The sequence below is a fragment of the Ornithorhynchus anatinus genome, chromosome 10 (assembly GCF_004115215.2).
Source record: "Ornithorhynchus anatinus isolate Pmale09 chromosome 10, mOrnAna1.pri.v4, whole genome shotgun sequence".
Taxonomy (NCBI): Eukaryota; Metazoa; Chordata; class Mammalia; order Monotremata; family Ornithorhynchidae; genus Ornithorhynchus; species Ornithorhynchus anatinus.
Window position 1 is genome coordinate 58,959,991 of NC_041737.1, and position 17,181 is coordinate 58,977,171.

At 52.6% G+C, this 17,181-nt stretch overlaps 1 protein-coding gene and 2 non-coding genes across 3 annotated transcripts; all 3 read right to left on the bottom strand.

Moving 5' to 3' along the window:
- Positions 1-216: 216 nt before the first annotated feature.
- On the bottom strand, positions 217-3,872 carry ATP5F1B (ATP synthase F1 subunit beta). Its single transcript, XM_029074026.1, has 10 exons — positions 3,728-3,872; positions 3,317-3,499; positions 2,895-3,069; positions 2,670-2,791; positions 2,192-2,376; positions 1,506-1,664; positions 1,290-1,412; positions 928-1,140; positions 553-754; positions 217-449 (listed from the first exon to the last, which is right to left on the bottom strand). The coding sequence occupies exons 1-10, from the start codon at positions 3,855-3,857 to the stop codon at positions 352-354; spliced, it is 1,590 nt and encodes a 529-aa protein (XP_028929859.1). The 5' UTR covers positions 3,858-3,872; the 3' UTR covers positions 217-351.
- On the bottom strand, positions 2,469-2,541 carry LOC114814917. Its single transcript, XR_003762712.1, has one exon. It is a non-coding gene; the product is annotated as a small nucleolar RNA SNORD59 (small nucleolar RNA).
- On the bottom strand, positions 3,203-3,277 carry LOC114814918. Its single transcript, XR_003762713.1, has one exon. It is a non-coding gene; the product is annotated as a small nucleolar RNA SNORD59 (small nucleolar RNA).
- Positions 3,873-17,181: the final 13,309 nt, after the last annotated feature.

Sequence of the window (17,181 nt, forward strand, 5' to 3'; positions counted from 1 at the left end):
GAGGGTGGACAGGAAGCCGGTAGGGCAAACCCCCTTCCCCGCCCCTGCCCCTCAGGACCAGCGGCTCCACAGTCATGACCCCTCACCAGCCCTTCAACTCAAGATGGGGCAAGAGAGGAGTTTGCCCATCTTCCCTGCGGCCTCCATGCCCACCCCGTCCTCAAGGGGAGCCCCGGCCGCCCCCTCCCTGCCTCAAGAAACACGGATGGACGCCACTCGGATGGACATTTTATTGGAAACTTTAAATACTCTTCAGACCAGCCATGAGGTGTCCGTGAGGCCACTGCAGCATTGCTTCCTTGGGGGAGGGGAGGGAGGAGGAAGAGGAGAGGGGGGCGAGGAGCGAGCCCCTCAAGAGTGCTCCTCCGCCAGCTTCTCGGCTTTGGCCACAGCCTCCTCGATGGGGCCCACCATGTAGAAAGCCTGTTCGGGGAGGTGGTCGTACTCGCCTGGAGGGGAACCAAGAAGGCGGGGCCGTTAGGAGGAGAAGACAGACAACCCACCCTACCTCCCAGCAGCTCCGGGCCCAGCCCCCATGCTCAGCATCCTCACCGGCCAGGATCTGCTGGAAGCCCTTGATGGTCTCCTTCAGGGGCACCAGCTTGCCCATGTGGCCCGTGAAGACCTCGGCCACCTGGAAGGGCTGGGAGAGGAAACGCTGGATCTTGCGGGCACGAGACACCGTCAGCTTATCCTCCTCCGACAACTCGTCCATACCCAGGATGGCGATGATGTCCTGGAGGGATTTGTAGTCCTGGGAAGCAGAGGAAGGGGGAGGGTTTATAGGCTGAGTTTACGCCCATGTGGGTCCAGGGCAACCTCGAGCCGGACCAGCACCCCCACCCATGACAAGCCCACCCCCAGCCCAGCCTTTGGGCACGGCTGAGGCACGGCTGTAGTGGCCCGACCTGGCCGAGAGGCCCTCACCTGGAGAATCTTCTGGACCCCCCGGGCCACATCATAGTGCTCGCTGCCCACAATGTTGGGGTCCATGATACGTGAGGTGGAATCCAGGGGATCTACGGCAGGGTAGATGCCCAACTCGGCAATAGCCCGGGACAGCACGGTGGTGGCGTCCAAATGGGCGAAGGTGGTGGCAGGCGCTGGGTCAGTCAAGTCATCTGCTGGTACGTAGATAGCCTGGTGGTCAAACAATGGTATGTACTAAGCGCCTTTCTGCATGAAGTGTGTGTGGCAGGGTACGGGAGAGTGAGTAGGAGCTTACTACAGTCAGAGAGGGAGGGAGCAATCAGAACACTCAAGCCAACTGCCTGAGGCCCCATCTTTACCTGTACGGAGGTGATGGAGCCTTTTTTGGTTGTGGTAATCCTCTCCTGCATGGTGCCCATGTCCGTGGCCAGAGTGGGCTGGTAGCCCACCGCTGACGGGATCCTACCCAGCAGCGCCGACACCTGTCGGGGCGGGAATGGGAGGGGAGCGTGAGGGAGTGTTAGGGGTGATTAGGTGAAGCCTGACCCCAGGGTCCGCCACCCCCCTCACCTCACCTCAGAACCAGCCTGTGTGAAGCGGAAGATGTTGTCGATGAACAGCAGCACATCCTGGCCCTCCTGGTCACGGAAGTACTCGGCCACAGTCAGGCCGGTCAGCGCCACGCGGGCCCGGGCACCGGGCGGCTCATTCATCTGTCCATACACCAGCGCTACCTGCGGCCAGTATATTGGTGGGGGGAGGAGATGGAGTCAGGCGGCCCGAAGTCTGGCTGAAAGGTGAACTTTTGTTGGGTCCCGAAAGAGTACCTGGGACATGGTGATGCCTGACTTGATTCTGCCTCTTCCCACAGAGAACAATAAGGACCGTGTTGCCCACACCACCCTGTAATCCTATCCCTTCCACATCATCCACACACTTGGGTCAGCACCCCATACGCCTCTTTGATTTTAGGGTTCGTCTCCCCTGCCGGACTAAGTGCCTTGTGGGCAGGGGATTGTGTCTACATCCTGGACCGTACTGGCACTAGACTGTAAGCTGGTTGGTAGGCAGAGAATGTGTCTACTGTCTCTGCTGTACTGTACTCTCCCAAGCACTTAGTACAATGCTTTGCACACAGTAAGGGCTCAGGAAACACCGCTAACTGATGGAGGAAAATAATGTCCAGTGAGAGTCAGGGAGGCGGCTGTGGCGGCAGCAACCCCCGCCCCACACATCGACACACACATCCACCCCTACCCACCTTAGACGTGGCATCTTTCAGATTGATGACTCCGGACTCAATCATCTCATTGTACAGGTCGTTGCCCTCTCTCGTCCGCTCGCCCACCCCGGCGAACACCGAGTAGCCTCCGTGGGCCTTGGCCACGTTGTTGATCAGCTCCATGATCAACACTGTCTTGCCCACACCCGCGCCGCCGAAAAGACCTGGTGCGAAAGGACGGAGAGGGCGTGAGCAGGGGAGGTCGGGGCCCGGGATGCTCTGAGGTTGAGGGGGGCAGGGGAGACACCCCCACTCTCCTTCTCAGAATAGACAAATGGCTTCAGCAGACTCAGAAGAACGAAAGTCAAAGAGTCACTCATCAGCGAAGGATGCGTCTCCCGGCACGGCCGGCCGGACACAGACGGACTGCCCGCGGCCTGGGCTCGTGCCCGGCCGGACACAGACGGACTGCCCGCGGCCTGGGCTCGTGCCCGGCCGAGACCCCCGGTGCACTTACCGATCTTGCCTCCCTTGGCGTAAGGGGCCAGCAGATCGACCACCTTGATGCCGGTGACGAGGATCTCCTGCTCGACGCTCATCTCAATGAACTCTGGAGCCTCAGCGTGGATGGCGGCGAACCTGCGGCCCAAAGGGAGGGAGCCGATGAATGGGGGAGTGGGCTGCACCCTCTCCCTTCACCCCCGCACCCCCCCCCCAGGGCGGCCACCACCCCGACACTCACTGTTTGGTTTTGATGGGGCCTCGCTCGTCAATGGGCTCCCCGATGACATTCATGATGCGGCCCAGGGTCTCCGGTCCAACGGGGATCCGGATCGGGGCGCCGGAATCCAGAACCTTCTGGCCCCTCACCAGCCCCTCAGTTCCGTCCATGGCGATGGTGCGGACCGTGCTCTCCCCTGCAGGGCGGTGGGGGAGGGAGGGAAAGAGGAGGCGGGGCACGAACAGAGTCAGATGCGGTCGACTGGGAATGTTTATCGGGTGCAGAGCACTGTGCTAGGCTAAGGGTGACGGGTCCTGCCACCTGCCCCTTCTCCTCAGACCCTAAGAGCGGCTTCAGCAAGCTCAGAAGAACGAAAGTCATTGGGAAAAGGTCATCAGCGGAGAGGGGTTAGGCCGGGGCGGGGCCGGGGGGGCTTCACTTACCCAGGTGCTGGGCGACCTCCAGGACCAGCCGGGTGTCCCTGCCCTGCACCTCCAGGGCGTTGAGGATGGGGGGCAGCCCCTCGTCGAACTGGACGTCCACCACGGCGCCGATGACCGCCACGATGCGACCGGTGGCGGCGCCGGCCTTGGCGGAGGGCGAGGCCTGGGCCGCATATTTCCTGGCTGCGGGAGAGGTTAGAGGTCAAGGGGACGCCCGAGGATGGAGGGCCGAGGACCCACCCCCCCCCCGGGGGGCGCCGCCAAGGTCACCGGTCCCCGCGGTGACGGGGGCGAGACGGGGAGTCACCTCGGAGATTCCCCCCCCACCGTGGGAGAGGGCTGGTCCTTTGGGGGTGGGGGCGCGGGACCGGGCCCAAGGTCACGGGCCCGGCGGGCGGCGGCGGCACCCACCGAGCTGGAGCGCAGCCGGGGCGGCCCGCAGCAGGGCCTGGGCGGGCGCCGGCGGGGCGCACGAAGCGCCGAGGCCCCGCAGCGCGGCGGAGGCCGAGGCGGCGGCGGCGCGGCCCACGAGCCCCAACATGGCGGAGTCCGTCAGGCGACTGAGCGCCGCAACGGGCCCCGGCGGCCAGTCCACCGCCGCCGGGGCGGGGACTTCCCCGCGGCCCGCGCGACCATTGGCCCCGGACGCCGTCCGTCTTCCCAGGCGGCGCGGCCGTTGGCCGGCGTCTGCCTCGCTCCTGTTGGACGGCGGCGACGTCACTCACCTCCCTCCTCGTTCCCATTGGGCCGCCGGGGCACTGCGGCGGGCGGGGGCCCGCCCTCCGGGAGCCTGCCGGCGATTGGTCCGGAGAAACGTCAGTTAGAGGGAGGGAAGGGCGGGGCCGCTTCGAGGGCGGCCCGGGGGCTGCCGGGAAACACGTGCTCGGCCTTGTGCTGCCCTTGGGCCCGTCCCCTTTGTCGGGCCGCGGCCGCTCTTCGGAGGCGCCGCCTGCCGCACCGGGACCCGGTCCCTCGGTCCCCGCCCAGCCACGCCGCAGGTTGCGGTGACCTTGACTTGCGTCCCAGACGCCCTCAGTCCCTTCTGCTTCCTTGGCGAAGCAGCTTGGCCTAGTGATAATAATAATGATAATGTTGGTATTTGTTAAGCGCTTACTATGTGCCGAGCACCGTTCTAAGCGCTGGGGTAGACACAGGGGAATCAGGTTGTCCCACGTGGGGCTCACAGTCTTCATCCCCATTTGACAGATGAGGTAACTGAGGCACAGAGAAGTGAAGTGACTTGCCCACAGTCACACAGCTGACAAGTGGCGGAGCCGGAATTCGAACTCATGACCTCTGACTCCAAAGCCCGTGCTCTTTCCACTGAGCCATGTGGCCAGAGCCCGGGGCGTCGGGAAATCGTGGGTTCTGATCCCGGCTCCGCTGCGGGACCTGGGGCAAGGCCCTTCACTTCTCTGGGCCTCTGCGACTTCACCTGTAAAACGGGGATTGGCTTGGATAATAATAATAACCCCATTGGCTTGGATAATAATAATAACGTTGGCGTTTGTTAAGCGCTTACTATGTGCAGAGCACTGTTCCAAGCCCTGGGGGAGATTTACAGGGTCATCGGGTTGTCCCACGTGAGGCTCACAGTCCTCATCCCCATTTTCCAGATGAGGGAACTGAGCCCCCCCCCCCCCCCCGAGAAGTGAAATGACTTGCCCACAGTCACACAGCTGACAAGTGGCCGAGCTGGGATTCGAACCCATGACCTCCGACTCCCAAGCCCGGGCTCTTTCCACCGAGCCACGCTGCTTCTCAATAATAATGAACGGCATGTGCTTACTATGTGCAAAGCACTGTTTTAAGCGCCGGGGAGTTTACAAGGTGATCTGGTTATCCCACGTGGGGCTCACAGTCTTAATCTCCAGTTTTACAGATAAGGTAACTGAGGCACAGAGAAGTGAAGTGACTTGCCCAAAGTCATACAGCTGACAAGTGGCGGAGCAGGGATTTGAAACCATGACCTCTGACTCCCAAGCCCGGGCTCTTTTTCCTGAGCCACGCTGCTCCCTGGATCCACCCCAGCGCTTAGTATAGTGGCTGGCACAGAGTAAGCATTTAACAAATACCACAATTATTATTACACCTCCCCCAAGTTCTGGAAGCAGCATGGCCTACAGAAGCAGTGTGGCTTCTGTAGAAAGAGCACGGGCTTGGGAGTCAGAGGACAAGGGTTCTAATCCCGGTTCTGCCACTTGTCTGCTGTGTGACCTCGGGCAAGTCGCTTAACTTCTCTGTGCTTCAGTTACCTCATCTGTAAAATGGGGATTAAATCTGTGAGCCCCACGGGGGACAACCTGATTACCTCACAACCACCCCAGCACTTAGAACAGTGTTCGGCACATAGTAAACGCTTAATAAACACCATAATTATTCTTATTACTCAGAGCACAGGCCTGGGAGTCTGAAGGTCATGGGTTCTCGTTCTGACTCTGCCACATGTCTGCTCGGTGACCTTGGACAAGTCACTTCCCTTCTCTGGGTCTCAGTTTCCTCAGCTGTAAAATGGGGATTAAGACTGTGAGCCCCACACGAGACAAGAACTCTGTCCAACCCATTTTGCTCATATCCTCCCCAGCGCTTAGTACAGTGCCTGGCACCTAGGAAGTGCTTAATAAATGCCTTTTTTAAAAAAAAGTTATTCCTCGGGGGTGAGAAGCACTGTGGTCTAGTGAAAAGAGCACAGGACTGGGAGTCAGAGGCCCTGGGTTAGAATCCTGACTCTGCCATTTGCCTGCTGTGTGATCTCGGGCAAGTCATTTCTCTGTGCCTCAGTTACCTCATCTGTAAAATGAGGATAAAGACTCTGAGCCGTGTGTGGGACAGGGATTGTATCCATCTCGATTATCTTGTATCTACTCTACTCCTGTATCTACTCTTGTATCTAATAAATTCCATAAAACAAAGGAAAATAAGGGCTAACTTTGATCTGGCCTGCTGCTTTGCCAACAACAGATTGGGCGGGGGGTGGGGGTGGCAGATGGTGTCCCTCAGAACCTAGCCTGCCACTGCCTATCCCAGTGACCTTGGGAAGGGCCCTCCCTGATGGTCATTCTATCTGGTGGCAGGGTTGTTACCGGCCCATAAATTCATGAATCGCCCATGAAAACGAGACTCGTGAACCTAGGAATCAGAAGAAGTGGGTTCTAATCCTGACTCTGCCTCTTGCTTGTCGTATGACTTCAAACAATCGGAGGTATTTATTGAGTGTTCATTGCATGGAGAGCACTGTACTAAGCACTTGGATAATATATTTAAATGCTCTTTGCCTCAGATTTCTCATTTGTGAAATGGGTATTCGATGCCTCTCCTCCCTGCTTAGATTGTGAGTCCCATGTGAGACAGAGACTGTATCTGACTTGATGACCTTGTATCTCCCCCAGCACTTAGTTCAATGTTGGGCACATGAGCTTAACAAATACCACAATTATTACTAATAATAATGTTGGTATTTGTTAAGCGCTTACTATGTGCAGAGCACTGTTCTAAGCGCTGGGGTAGACACAGGGGAGTCAGGTTGTCCCACGTGGGGCTCACAGTCTTAATCCCCATTTTACAGATGAGGTAACTGAGGCACAGAGAAGTTAAGTGACTTGCCCACAGTCACACAGCTGACAAGTGGCAGAGCGGGGATTCGAACTCATGACCCCTGACTCCAAAGCCCATGCTCTTTCCACTGAGCCACGCTACTAGTATACTGCCTGCCATATAGTAAGAGCTCAACAAATAACGCTTACTATATCATTTTTTTTAATGGTTCTTGTTAAATGCTTACTATGCGCCAAGCACTGTAGTAGGCCCTGGGCTATATACAGGCTAATTAGATTGGACACAGTCCCTGTCCAATCCAGTCTTAATCCCCATTTTACAGATGAGGTAACTGAAGCACAGAGAAGTTAAGTGACTGACCCAAGGACACATGGCAGACTAGTGGTAGAGCCAGAGTTAGAACCCAGGCCCTTCTGACTCCCAGGCCCATGCTCTATCCACTAGACCATGCTGCTTCTTCCAGTATTGTCATTATTATTATTATTATTATTATCATTACTATTGGCTGAAATTAGAACTTGGCCCTGGTTCCATAGTGAACCTCATTCAGGACCTTTTCCAGAAAAGTGTCCCTCCCCTTTCAGGTCTACAAGTCCACAGCTCTCCCCATCATCAAAACCTCCTGAAGTCCCCTGCAGCCCCCCCACCAACCGCCCTCCGGAAGCATTCCCCGACTAATGCCTCCTTCTCCTAGTTTCATCCTCACAAACACCACCCCAGCACCCACCACCAACTTTGCATGGATTAATCAGTCAACCGCTGGTATTTATTGAGCACTTGCTGTGTACAGAGGACTGTACTAAGCCTTTGGGAGAGTTCCGAACAACAGACGTTGGTAGACACGTTCCCTACCCACAAGGAGGGAACTTTAAGTAACTAGACTGTAAGCTCATTTGCGGGCAGAGAATGTGTCTCCCAACTCTCCCCGAGCGAGCGCTTAGTACAAGGCTCTCCATACAGGAAACTGCTAGATAAATACCACTGATTAAGGAGTTCACAGTCTAGATGGGGAGGCAAACATTAACACAATTAAATAAATTAGGGATTTGTACCAAGTGCTGTGGGGCTGAGGGTGGGGTGAATATCAAGTGCCTGAAGGGTACAGATCAAAGGGCTTAAGGCATACAAAGCCAAGTGCGCAGATGATAAGGAGGGATGGGCAGGTAGGGGAAATCAGTGCTTAGTCAGGGAAGGGGTCTTGGAGATGTGATTTTAGGGGGATTTTGAAGATGGGGAAAATAGTGATCTGTCGGATGTGAAGGGGGAAGGAGTCCAGGCCAGAGGGAGGACATGGGGAAGGGGTCAGTGGTGGAATAGAAGATATCGAGGTGTAGAGAATTGGTTGGGGAGCAGGGTGTGCGGGTTGGGTTGTAGGAGATCAGTCAGGTCAGGGAGGAGGGAGAAAGCTGATTGGCCGTCAGGTGTTTCTGTTTGATGCAGAGGTGGATGGGCAAGCAATGAAGGTTCTTGAGGAATGGAAAAATATGAACTGAACAGTTTTTCAGAAGAATGATCCAGGCAGCAGAGTGAAATTTAAGAAACGGTGACCTAATGGAAAGAGCATGGGCCTGGAGTCAGAGGACTTGTGTTCTAATCCCTGCTCTGCCACTTGCCTACTCTGTGACTTTAGGTAAATCACTTCACTTCTTTATGCCTCTGTTGCCTCATCTCTATAATGGGGGTTAAATCCTCTTCTCTCCTACTTAAACTGGGATCCCTACATGGGACAGGGACTGTGCCGCAACTGATTATCGTGTATCTACCTCAGTGCTTAGTATAATGCTTGGCACGTAGTAAGCACTTAACAAATACCATTGTTATTATTGTTATTACTGTTGTTGTTATTAAGTTTGGACTGGAGCCTTACAGCCCTCTAGACTATAAACCCACTAGACTGTAAACTCGGCAGGGAACGTGTCCCACCCGAACAGCCATCTTCAAATGTATGCTCTCCAATGGCTTCTTCTCCACTGCTTTCAAATAGGGCCATGTCTCCCCTATCCTGAAAAAACCCTCCCTTGACCCCAAGGCTCCCTCCAATTATGGCCCCATTCCTACCATTCCTCTCCAAACTCCTTGAGCGAGTTGTCTACACCCTCTGTTTCAAATTCCTCTGCTCCAATTCTCTCCTTGACCCCCTCCAATCTGGCTTCCATCCCCTTCACTCCACAAAAATGCCCTCTCAAGGGTCACCAGTGATCTCCTTCTTGCCAAATCCAACAGCCTCCAATCCATCCTAATCCTTCTTGACCTCTCAGCTGCCTTTGACGCTGTTGACCACCCCCTTCTCCTGGCAACAGTATCCAACCTTGGCTTCACTGACACTGTCCTCTTCTGGTTCTCCTCATCTCCCTAGCTCCTCATTCTCAGTCTCTTTCCCGGGCTCCTCCTCTGCCTCCCACCCTCTCCCTAACTGTGGGGGTCCCTGAAGGTTCAGTTCTGGGTCCTCTTCTATTCTCCAGCTACACGCGCTCCCTTGGAGAACTCGATCACTCCCATGGCTTTAATTACCACCTTCATGCGGATACCCAAAACTACATCTCTAGCCCTGATCTCTCTCCCTCTCTGCAGTCTCCCATTTCCTCCTGCCTTAAGACATCTCTACTCCCCCATCACCTCAAGCTTAACGTGTCCAAAATAAAACGTCCTTATCTTCCCACCCAAACCCTGTCCTCCTCCTCACTTTCCCATTACTATAGAAGGCACTATCACCTTTCCTGTCTCCCAAGCCTATAACTTCGGCGTTATCCTTGACTCCTTTCTCATTCAAGCACATTATTCAATCCATCACTAAATCCTGTACTTTCCACCTTCACAAAATCACTACAGTCCACCCTTTCCTCTCCATGCTACCACATTAATACAGTCACTTATCCTATCCCACCTCGATTACCTTATCAGCCTCCTGCCTCTCCCCACTCCAATCCATACTTCACTCTGCTACCCGGATCATTTTTCTACAGAAACGTTCAGGACGTATTTCCCCCTCAAGAAACTCCAGTGGTTGCCCATCCACCTTCGCATCAAACACTCCTCACCATTGGCTTCAAAGCACTCAGTCATCTTGCCCCTCCTACCTCACCTCGCTACTCGCCTACTACAACCCAGCCCACGCGCTTCGTTCCTTCTAATGCTAACCTTCTCACTGTGCCTTAATCTCGTCTATCTCGCCGCCGACCTCTCACCCACGTCCTGCCTCCGGCCTGGAACGCCCTCCCTCCACAAATCCGATGGACAATTATTCTTTCCTCCTTCAAAGCCTTATTGAAGGCACATCTCCAAGAGGCCTTCCCTAACTAAGCTCTCCTTTCTTTTTCTCCCACTTCCTTCTGCATCTCCCTGACTCACTCCCTTTATTTACCGCCACCCCCCCACCCCCGCACCACAGCACTTATGTATGTATATGTAATTTATTTATTTATTTTAAGGTCTGTCTTGCCCTCTAGACTGTAAGCTTGCTGTGGGCAGGGAATGTGTCTGTGCTATTGTTATATTGTACTCTCTCAAGCATTTAGTACAGTGCTCTGCATAAAGTAAGCGCTCAATGAATACGATTGAATGAATGAATGCAAAGGCCTCTTGGAGGAGCTGTGCCTTCAATAAGTCTTTGACGCGGGGAAGAGTAATTTGTGGGTCGTATATGAGGAGGGAGGGCATTCCCGGCCAGAGGCAGAACGTGGGCGAGCGGTCGGCAGTGAGTTAGACGAGACTGAGTAGTAGATTGGCATCGGCAGAGTGAAATGTGTGGGCTGGGTTGTAGTAGGAAAGCAGTGAGGTGAGGTAGGAGCGGGCAAGGTGATGGAGTGCTTTAAAGTCGCTGGTGAGGAGTTTCTAGAACCGGAGCTTGGTCCTCTCAGCCACCCGTGGTCACATAGCAATGCCGGCTTGTACCGATCGAAGGGACTGAAGGGAAGAGTGCTCCACTTGTGCTTTTAATCCATCAAGAAAAGCAGTGTGGCCTAATGGAAAGAGCACAGGTCTGGGAGACAGAAGACTTGGGTTTTAGTCCCAACTCCACCATTTGTCTTCTGTAACACCTTAGACAAATCACTTCACTTCTCTGGGCCTCAGTTACCTCATCTGTAAATTGGGAATTAAGATTGGGAGTCCCATGTAGGACATGGACTGTGTCCAACTCAATTAGCTTGGTATAGTGTCTGGTGCATAGTAAGTGCTTAACAATTACCCTTTAAAAAAAAAAAGCAAGCCAGCTAGAGAGCCATCAGTTGCACGGATTGAGGGTTTCCTGTGTGTAGAGCCCACTGTGCAGCACAGATCATTTTCTAAGAGAAAAAAATTCAGTCCACATCTCCTCACTCTTCAAAAATCTCCAGTGGTTGCTCGTCTACCCGCACATCAAACAGAAACTCCTGACTATTTTGCTACTTACTAGCAGCTCAAGGGGGAGAAAATCAAGGTCATTTGCAAAAGGAAATTTTTGTATTATCTGTGGATTGTGTTTCTCCTGGCTTCCCACTGCCGTGGATGACAGAATCAACTAGACTAACACAAAGTTGAAAACTTTGAGTCATGTAAGTGGGCCCCGAGCCCTTCTCTTCATTTAATTTGCAAATGTCGGTCACATTATCTGTCAGTCTGTAGTATGTTCTGCTGGAAAGCCCCCAGTCTTGGGACTCAGGAGTCCTGACTTCCAGATTGTCCTATGCCCCTACTCTGTAAAGGGAACATAGAAGAGTCATTTTACCTCTCTGTGTTCCCATGCACTTGGATCTGTCCCCCTTCAAGTGCTTGATATTCTCCCCGCCCCACCCAGCCTCACAGCACTTAGGTCCCTATCCTTCTACATCCCATTTCCCCTAATTGTAGTTTATTTGAATGTCTATTTCCCTGCCCTAGACTGTAAGCTCCTTCTGGGCAGCAATCGTGCCTACCAACTCTATGGCGTTATACTCTCCTGAGTGTCCTAGTACAGTGCTCTGCACTAAGAGAAGTAGCATGGCCTAGTCGATACAGAACAGGCCCGGGAGTCAGAAGGACCTGGGTTCTAATTCTGGCTCCACCACTTGTCGGCTGTGTGAGCTCGGGCAGGTCGCTTCACTTCTCTTTGCCTCAGTTACCTCATCTGTACAAATGGTGATTAAGACTGTGAGCCCTATGTGGGACAGGGACTGTGTCCAATTTGATTAACTTGTATCTACTCTAGTGCTTAGAACAGTGCCTGGCACATGACAAATGCTTAACAAATACCATAAAAAAAAGAAGTGCTCAGGAAAATACCATTGATTGATTGGCCGACTGACTTAAATCAATCGGCGCTCCCCCTCATTCTACTGTTACTAATGCTACTATTATTACTATTACTAGTATTAGTCCTCTAGACTGCGAGCGAGCTCACTGTGGGCAGAGATTGTCACTCTTTATTATTGTGTTGTACTTTCCCAAGCACTTACTGCAGTGCTTTGCACACAGCAAGCGCACCTTATCAAAACACTTGTCTCCTCCCTGACTGCCGTTTTCAACTGTTCACTTTCCAGTGGCTTCTTCCCCACCTCTTTCAAACATGCTCATGTCTCCCCTTCCTAGAAAAATCCTCCCTAGGCCCCAACTTCCTCCAGTTATGGCTCCATTTCCCTCCTACCATTCCTGTCCAAACACCTGCTGCCTCCACTTTCTCTGCTCCAATTCTTTCCTTGACTCACTCTGATCTGGCTTCTCCCCGGCCACAGAACCCGCCTTCTCTAAGGACACCAATGATCCCCCTCCTTGCCAAATCCAAAGGCCTCTACGCCATCTTAATCCTCTTCAACCTCTCAGCTGCCTCAGACAGTCAGACAGACATGTGGACCATCCTCCTGTCCAAAAAACATTCTCTTTCCTTGGCTTCACTGACACCCTCCAGTCCTGATTCTCCTTCTAGCTCTCTGGCTGCTCATTCTCCGTCTCTTTTGTGGGCTCCTCTCTGCCTCTTACTCACTAACTATGGGAGTCCCTCAAGGCTCAGTTCTGGGTCCCCTTCTCTTCCTCATCTTCACCCACTCCTTCAAAGAATTCATTTGCTCTCATGGCTTGAAGCAGCATGGCGTAGAGGATAGAGCATGGGCCTGGACGTCAGAAGGTTGTGGGTTCTAATCCCTGCTCCGCCATTTGTCTGCTGTGTGACCTTGAGGAAGTCACATCACTTCTCTGTGCCTCAGTTTCCTCCATCTGTGAAATGGTGATTGAGACCGTGAGCCCCATTGGAACATTGTGTCCAACCGGATTTGCTTGTATCCACCCCAGCACTTAATATAGTGCCTGGCACACAGTAAGTGCTTAACAAATACCAGAATTATTAATATGATGATGATGATGATGGCTTCAACTATCATCGTTTTGCGGATGATTTCCAAATCTTCCTCTCTGGTCCTGACCTCTCTCTTCTCTGTAGATGCACATTTCCTCCTGCCTTCAGGACAGCTCCACTTGGATGTCCCATTGTTGAGCAGGGATTTTCTCTATCTGTTGCCAAAATGTACATTCCAAGCCTTTAGTACAGTGCTCTGCACACAGTAAGCGCTCAATAAATATGATTGAATGAATGTCCCACCAACGTGCCAAAATTAACATATCTAAAGCAGAACTCCTCATCTATCCACCTAAACAATCCTTATAATAACTTATCCTTATAATAATAATAATAACTGTAGCATTTGTTGAACACTGTATATGCCAAATATTGTGGTAGAGACAAGATAATCAGGTCCCACATGGGGCTCACAGTCTAAGTAGGATGGAGAACAGGTATTGACTGAATCCCCATTTTGCAGAAGAGGGAACTGAGGCACACAACAGGTACATGGTGGAGCAGCGATTCGAACCCAGGTGCTCCGGTTCCCAGGCCCATGCTCTTTCCACTAGGTGTCGTTGCTTCTCCCTATCTTTCCCTTTACTTTAGACAACACCACTGTCCTCCCTGTTTCCCAAGCCTGTAACTCTGGCATTATCAATTCATCTCTCAATTAATCTACAAATTCATTCTGTCGCTAAATCCTGTCAGTTCTGCCTTCACAACATCTCTAAAATCTGCCCTTTTCTCTCCATCCAAACTGCTAACATGCTGATCCTTGCTTTTATTTACTCTATAATAATGATAATAATATTGGTATTTGTTAAGCGCTTACTAGGTGCAGAGCACTGTTCTAAGCGCTGGGGGAGATACAGGGTCATCAGTTTGTCCCACGTGAGGCTCACAGTTAATCCCCATTTTACAGATGAGGTAACTGAGGCACAGAGAAGTTAAGTGACTTGCCCATAGTCACACAGCTGACAAGTGGCAGAGCCGGGATTCAAACCCATAACCTCTGACTCCCAAGCTCGGGTTCTTTCCACTGAACCACGCTGCTTCTCTAGCCACGCTGCTTACCCTATCCCTCATCGACTACCGTATCAGCCTCCTCATTGAGCTTCCTGTCTCATGTCTCTTTCCACTCCAGTCTATTCTTCCCTCTGCTGCTCAGATCCTTTTTCTGAAACAGTCATTCAGTTCACCTCTTCTCACTCCTCAAGAACCTCCAGTGGTTGCCCATCCACCTCGGCAGCAAACAAAAACTCCTTACCATCGGCTTTAAAGCCCTCAATCACCTTACCCCTCCTATCTTACCTGACTGATTTCTTACTATAACCCTACCTGCATACTTGCCTCCTCTAATGCCAACCTACTCACCGTACCTTAAGCTCACCTGTCTCATCACCAACCCTTTGCCCACATCCTCCCTCTGGCCTGGAACTTCCTTGTCCTCTCACTTTTCCATCCCTAAAATCACCTTGTAACCTCCCCCCCTCCACCGTGCTTAGAACAATGCTTTGCACATAGTAAGTGCTTAACAAATAATATCATTATTAAGTTCACATCTCCACCTAGAGGTTATTTTTTTTTAATGGTAAGTACTATGTATCAAGCACTTCCCAACTGTGTCCTCTCTCTTCTGTGTCACCAACGCACTTGGTTCTAAACCCTTTAAGCACTCGATATTCACCCCACCCACCCTCAGACCCCCAACACCCCTGCACAAATCAAAAATGTATTTTAATATCTCTCTCCCCCTCTAGACTGGAAGCTCCTTATGGACAGGGAATGCGTCTTTCAACTCTGATGCATTGTACTCCCCAAGCATTAGCACTGTTCTCTTCGCCCGCTTCAAAGCCTTATTGAAAGCACATCTCCTCCAAGAGGCCTTCCCAGACTAAGCCCCACTTTTCCTCAGCTCACAATCCCTTCTGCATCACCCTGACTTGCTCCCTTTGCTCTCCCCCTGGCCCCCAGGCCCCCAGCACTTATCTATCTGTAATTTTATTTATTTGTATTGGTGTCTGTCTCCCCCACTCTAGACCCTGAGTTCATTGTGGGCAGGGATTATCACTGTTTATTGTCGTATTGTTCTTTCCCAAGCGCTTAGTACAGTGCTCTGCACACAGTAGGCACTCAATAAATACAACTGAATTGAATTAAATGCAATTGAATGAACAAATGAATTCATTTCTCAGTCACTGGAGGGGAATCAGGGTTAGGACTGGATCACTGTGGGAGAGACAGGGATAGAGAGGGGTGAGTCAGGGGTGTTGAATGGTCCGTGCTGGGTCATGGGGAGAGAGTCAGGGATGGAGATGGGTGAGTCAGGGGTGTTGGATGGTCTATTCCTATCTTCAAGGTCAGGGGGCCAGGAGTCCAATCAGCACCCGGTTTCTCCCAGTATCAGATGTTCCTGCTGGGAACAGCACTTGGCTGTAGTTTACAGTCTCCTCTCCCATCTGGTCTTCACTCTGTTGCCCAGATCATCTGTCTGGGCTGGGCTACAGGGCTGAAGGCATAGGATGTGTGTATGTGGCGGGGGCTGCTAGGAACAGATCAGGGCTTTCTTTACTTCCTCCATGGCTGTCTGTCCCTACCTCATCCCTCACACCCACTCCCATGCTAGTACCAAGAACCAGCCCAGTCTTACCAGTCTTAGGGGAACAGGCTGGAGCTGCCCAGCTTCCCTTACCCTCCCCAAGCAGCAGGACTGACCATGAGGCAGATAGGAGAGATGGGAAGCATGGATACAGGGATAGGAGAAGAGATAGGAGATGGTATTTAAGCTCTTACTATGTGCCAGGCACTGTACTAAGCACTGGGGTGGACAAAGCAAATCCAATTGGACCCAGGCCCTGTCCCATATGGGGCTCACAGTCTTAATCCCCATTTTACAGATGAGGTAACAGGCACAGAGACATTAAGTGACTTGCCCAAGGCCACACAGCAGGCAAGAGGAAGAATCAGGATTAGGACCCATGTCCTCTGACTTCCAAACCTGTGTTCAGGCCACTGGGCCATTATGCTTCTGTGGTCAAAGGGAGCAGCCCCAGGCTATATATTTTTATCTGTAAAAATGGGAATTCAAAAAAAAGTGAGCCCCACTTGGGACAATCTGATTACCCTGTCTCTACCCCAGCACTTAGAACAGTGCTCAGCACATAGTAAGCACTTAATACCATAGTTTTACATATATATATATATATATATATATATTCATACACACACACACAAAGTATTTGTTAAACACTCGGTGCCAACCAGTGCACCAAGCTCTGGGGTAGATACAAGCTAATCAGTTTGGACACAGTTTATGTCCCATATGGTGCTCACCATTTAAATTCCCATTTTTACAGATAAGGCAACTGAGTCCCAGAAGCTTAATGACTTGAAGTTATGCAGCATACAAGTGGCAGTCAGGATCAGAACCCAAGTCGTCTGACGCTCAGGCGTGTGCTCTTTCATGCTGCTTGGGCCGGTTTGGGAGACCCCTGGGCAGAGAAAAGCCCAAAGCCCTTTGTGTCTCTGCTGGGCACAAGAGGTCGCCGCTGTATGGTCAGGTGGTTGTCAGGGTTGGGATGGATGGGGGTGGAGAGCCCAGTGAAAGGGAGGAAGGGAGGGAGGTTGGAGGAAGGATGGTGAGGAAACAGGTCAAAGGGGCTGTGCGTCCTGGCTTAGGGTAATCCATGGTCTGGCAGAGGTCCAGTGGGTGGGGGAAGGGCAAATCCCAGCTCTGCCCTATGAACCCGGGGGGTGGGAGGGCTCACATTACCTCCCTAGACCAGGGTCCTCCCCACAGAAGGGGCACATTCTAAGAGTAGAGCCTTCTGTTAGCAGCCTGCTAGAGCCAAGTGACCCCAGGCTGGCGGCCAATCCACTTTCCCTGACTTGTGCCAGAGCCCCGCCCCATGAAGGCAGGGGACTGGCTCCCCTGAGAGGGTGGGCCTCCGGGCAGCCCCGCCCCATCCAGAATCGAGGCCGAGTGAGGAAGGGACCCAGCCATCCCCTGCCCCGTGACCGG

Coding starts and splice junctions, on each gene's coding strand:
- ATP5F1B (XM_029074026.1), bottom strand. CDS start 3,857: ATGTTGGGGCTCGTGGGCCGCGCCGCCGCCGCCTCGGCCTCCGCCGCG. Junction 2,792..2,894: donor GGCCCCATCAAAACCAAACA/GTGAGTGTCGGG, acceptor TTTGGGCCGCAG/GTTCGCCGCCATCCACGCTG. Junction 1,141..1,289: donor GCTCCATCACCTCCGTACAG/GTAAAGATGGGG, acceptor TTTGACCACCAG/GCTATCTACGTACCAGCAGA.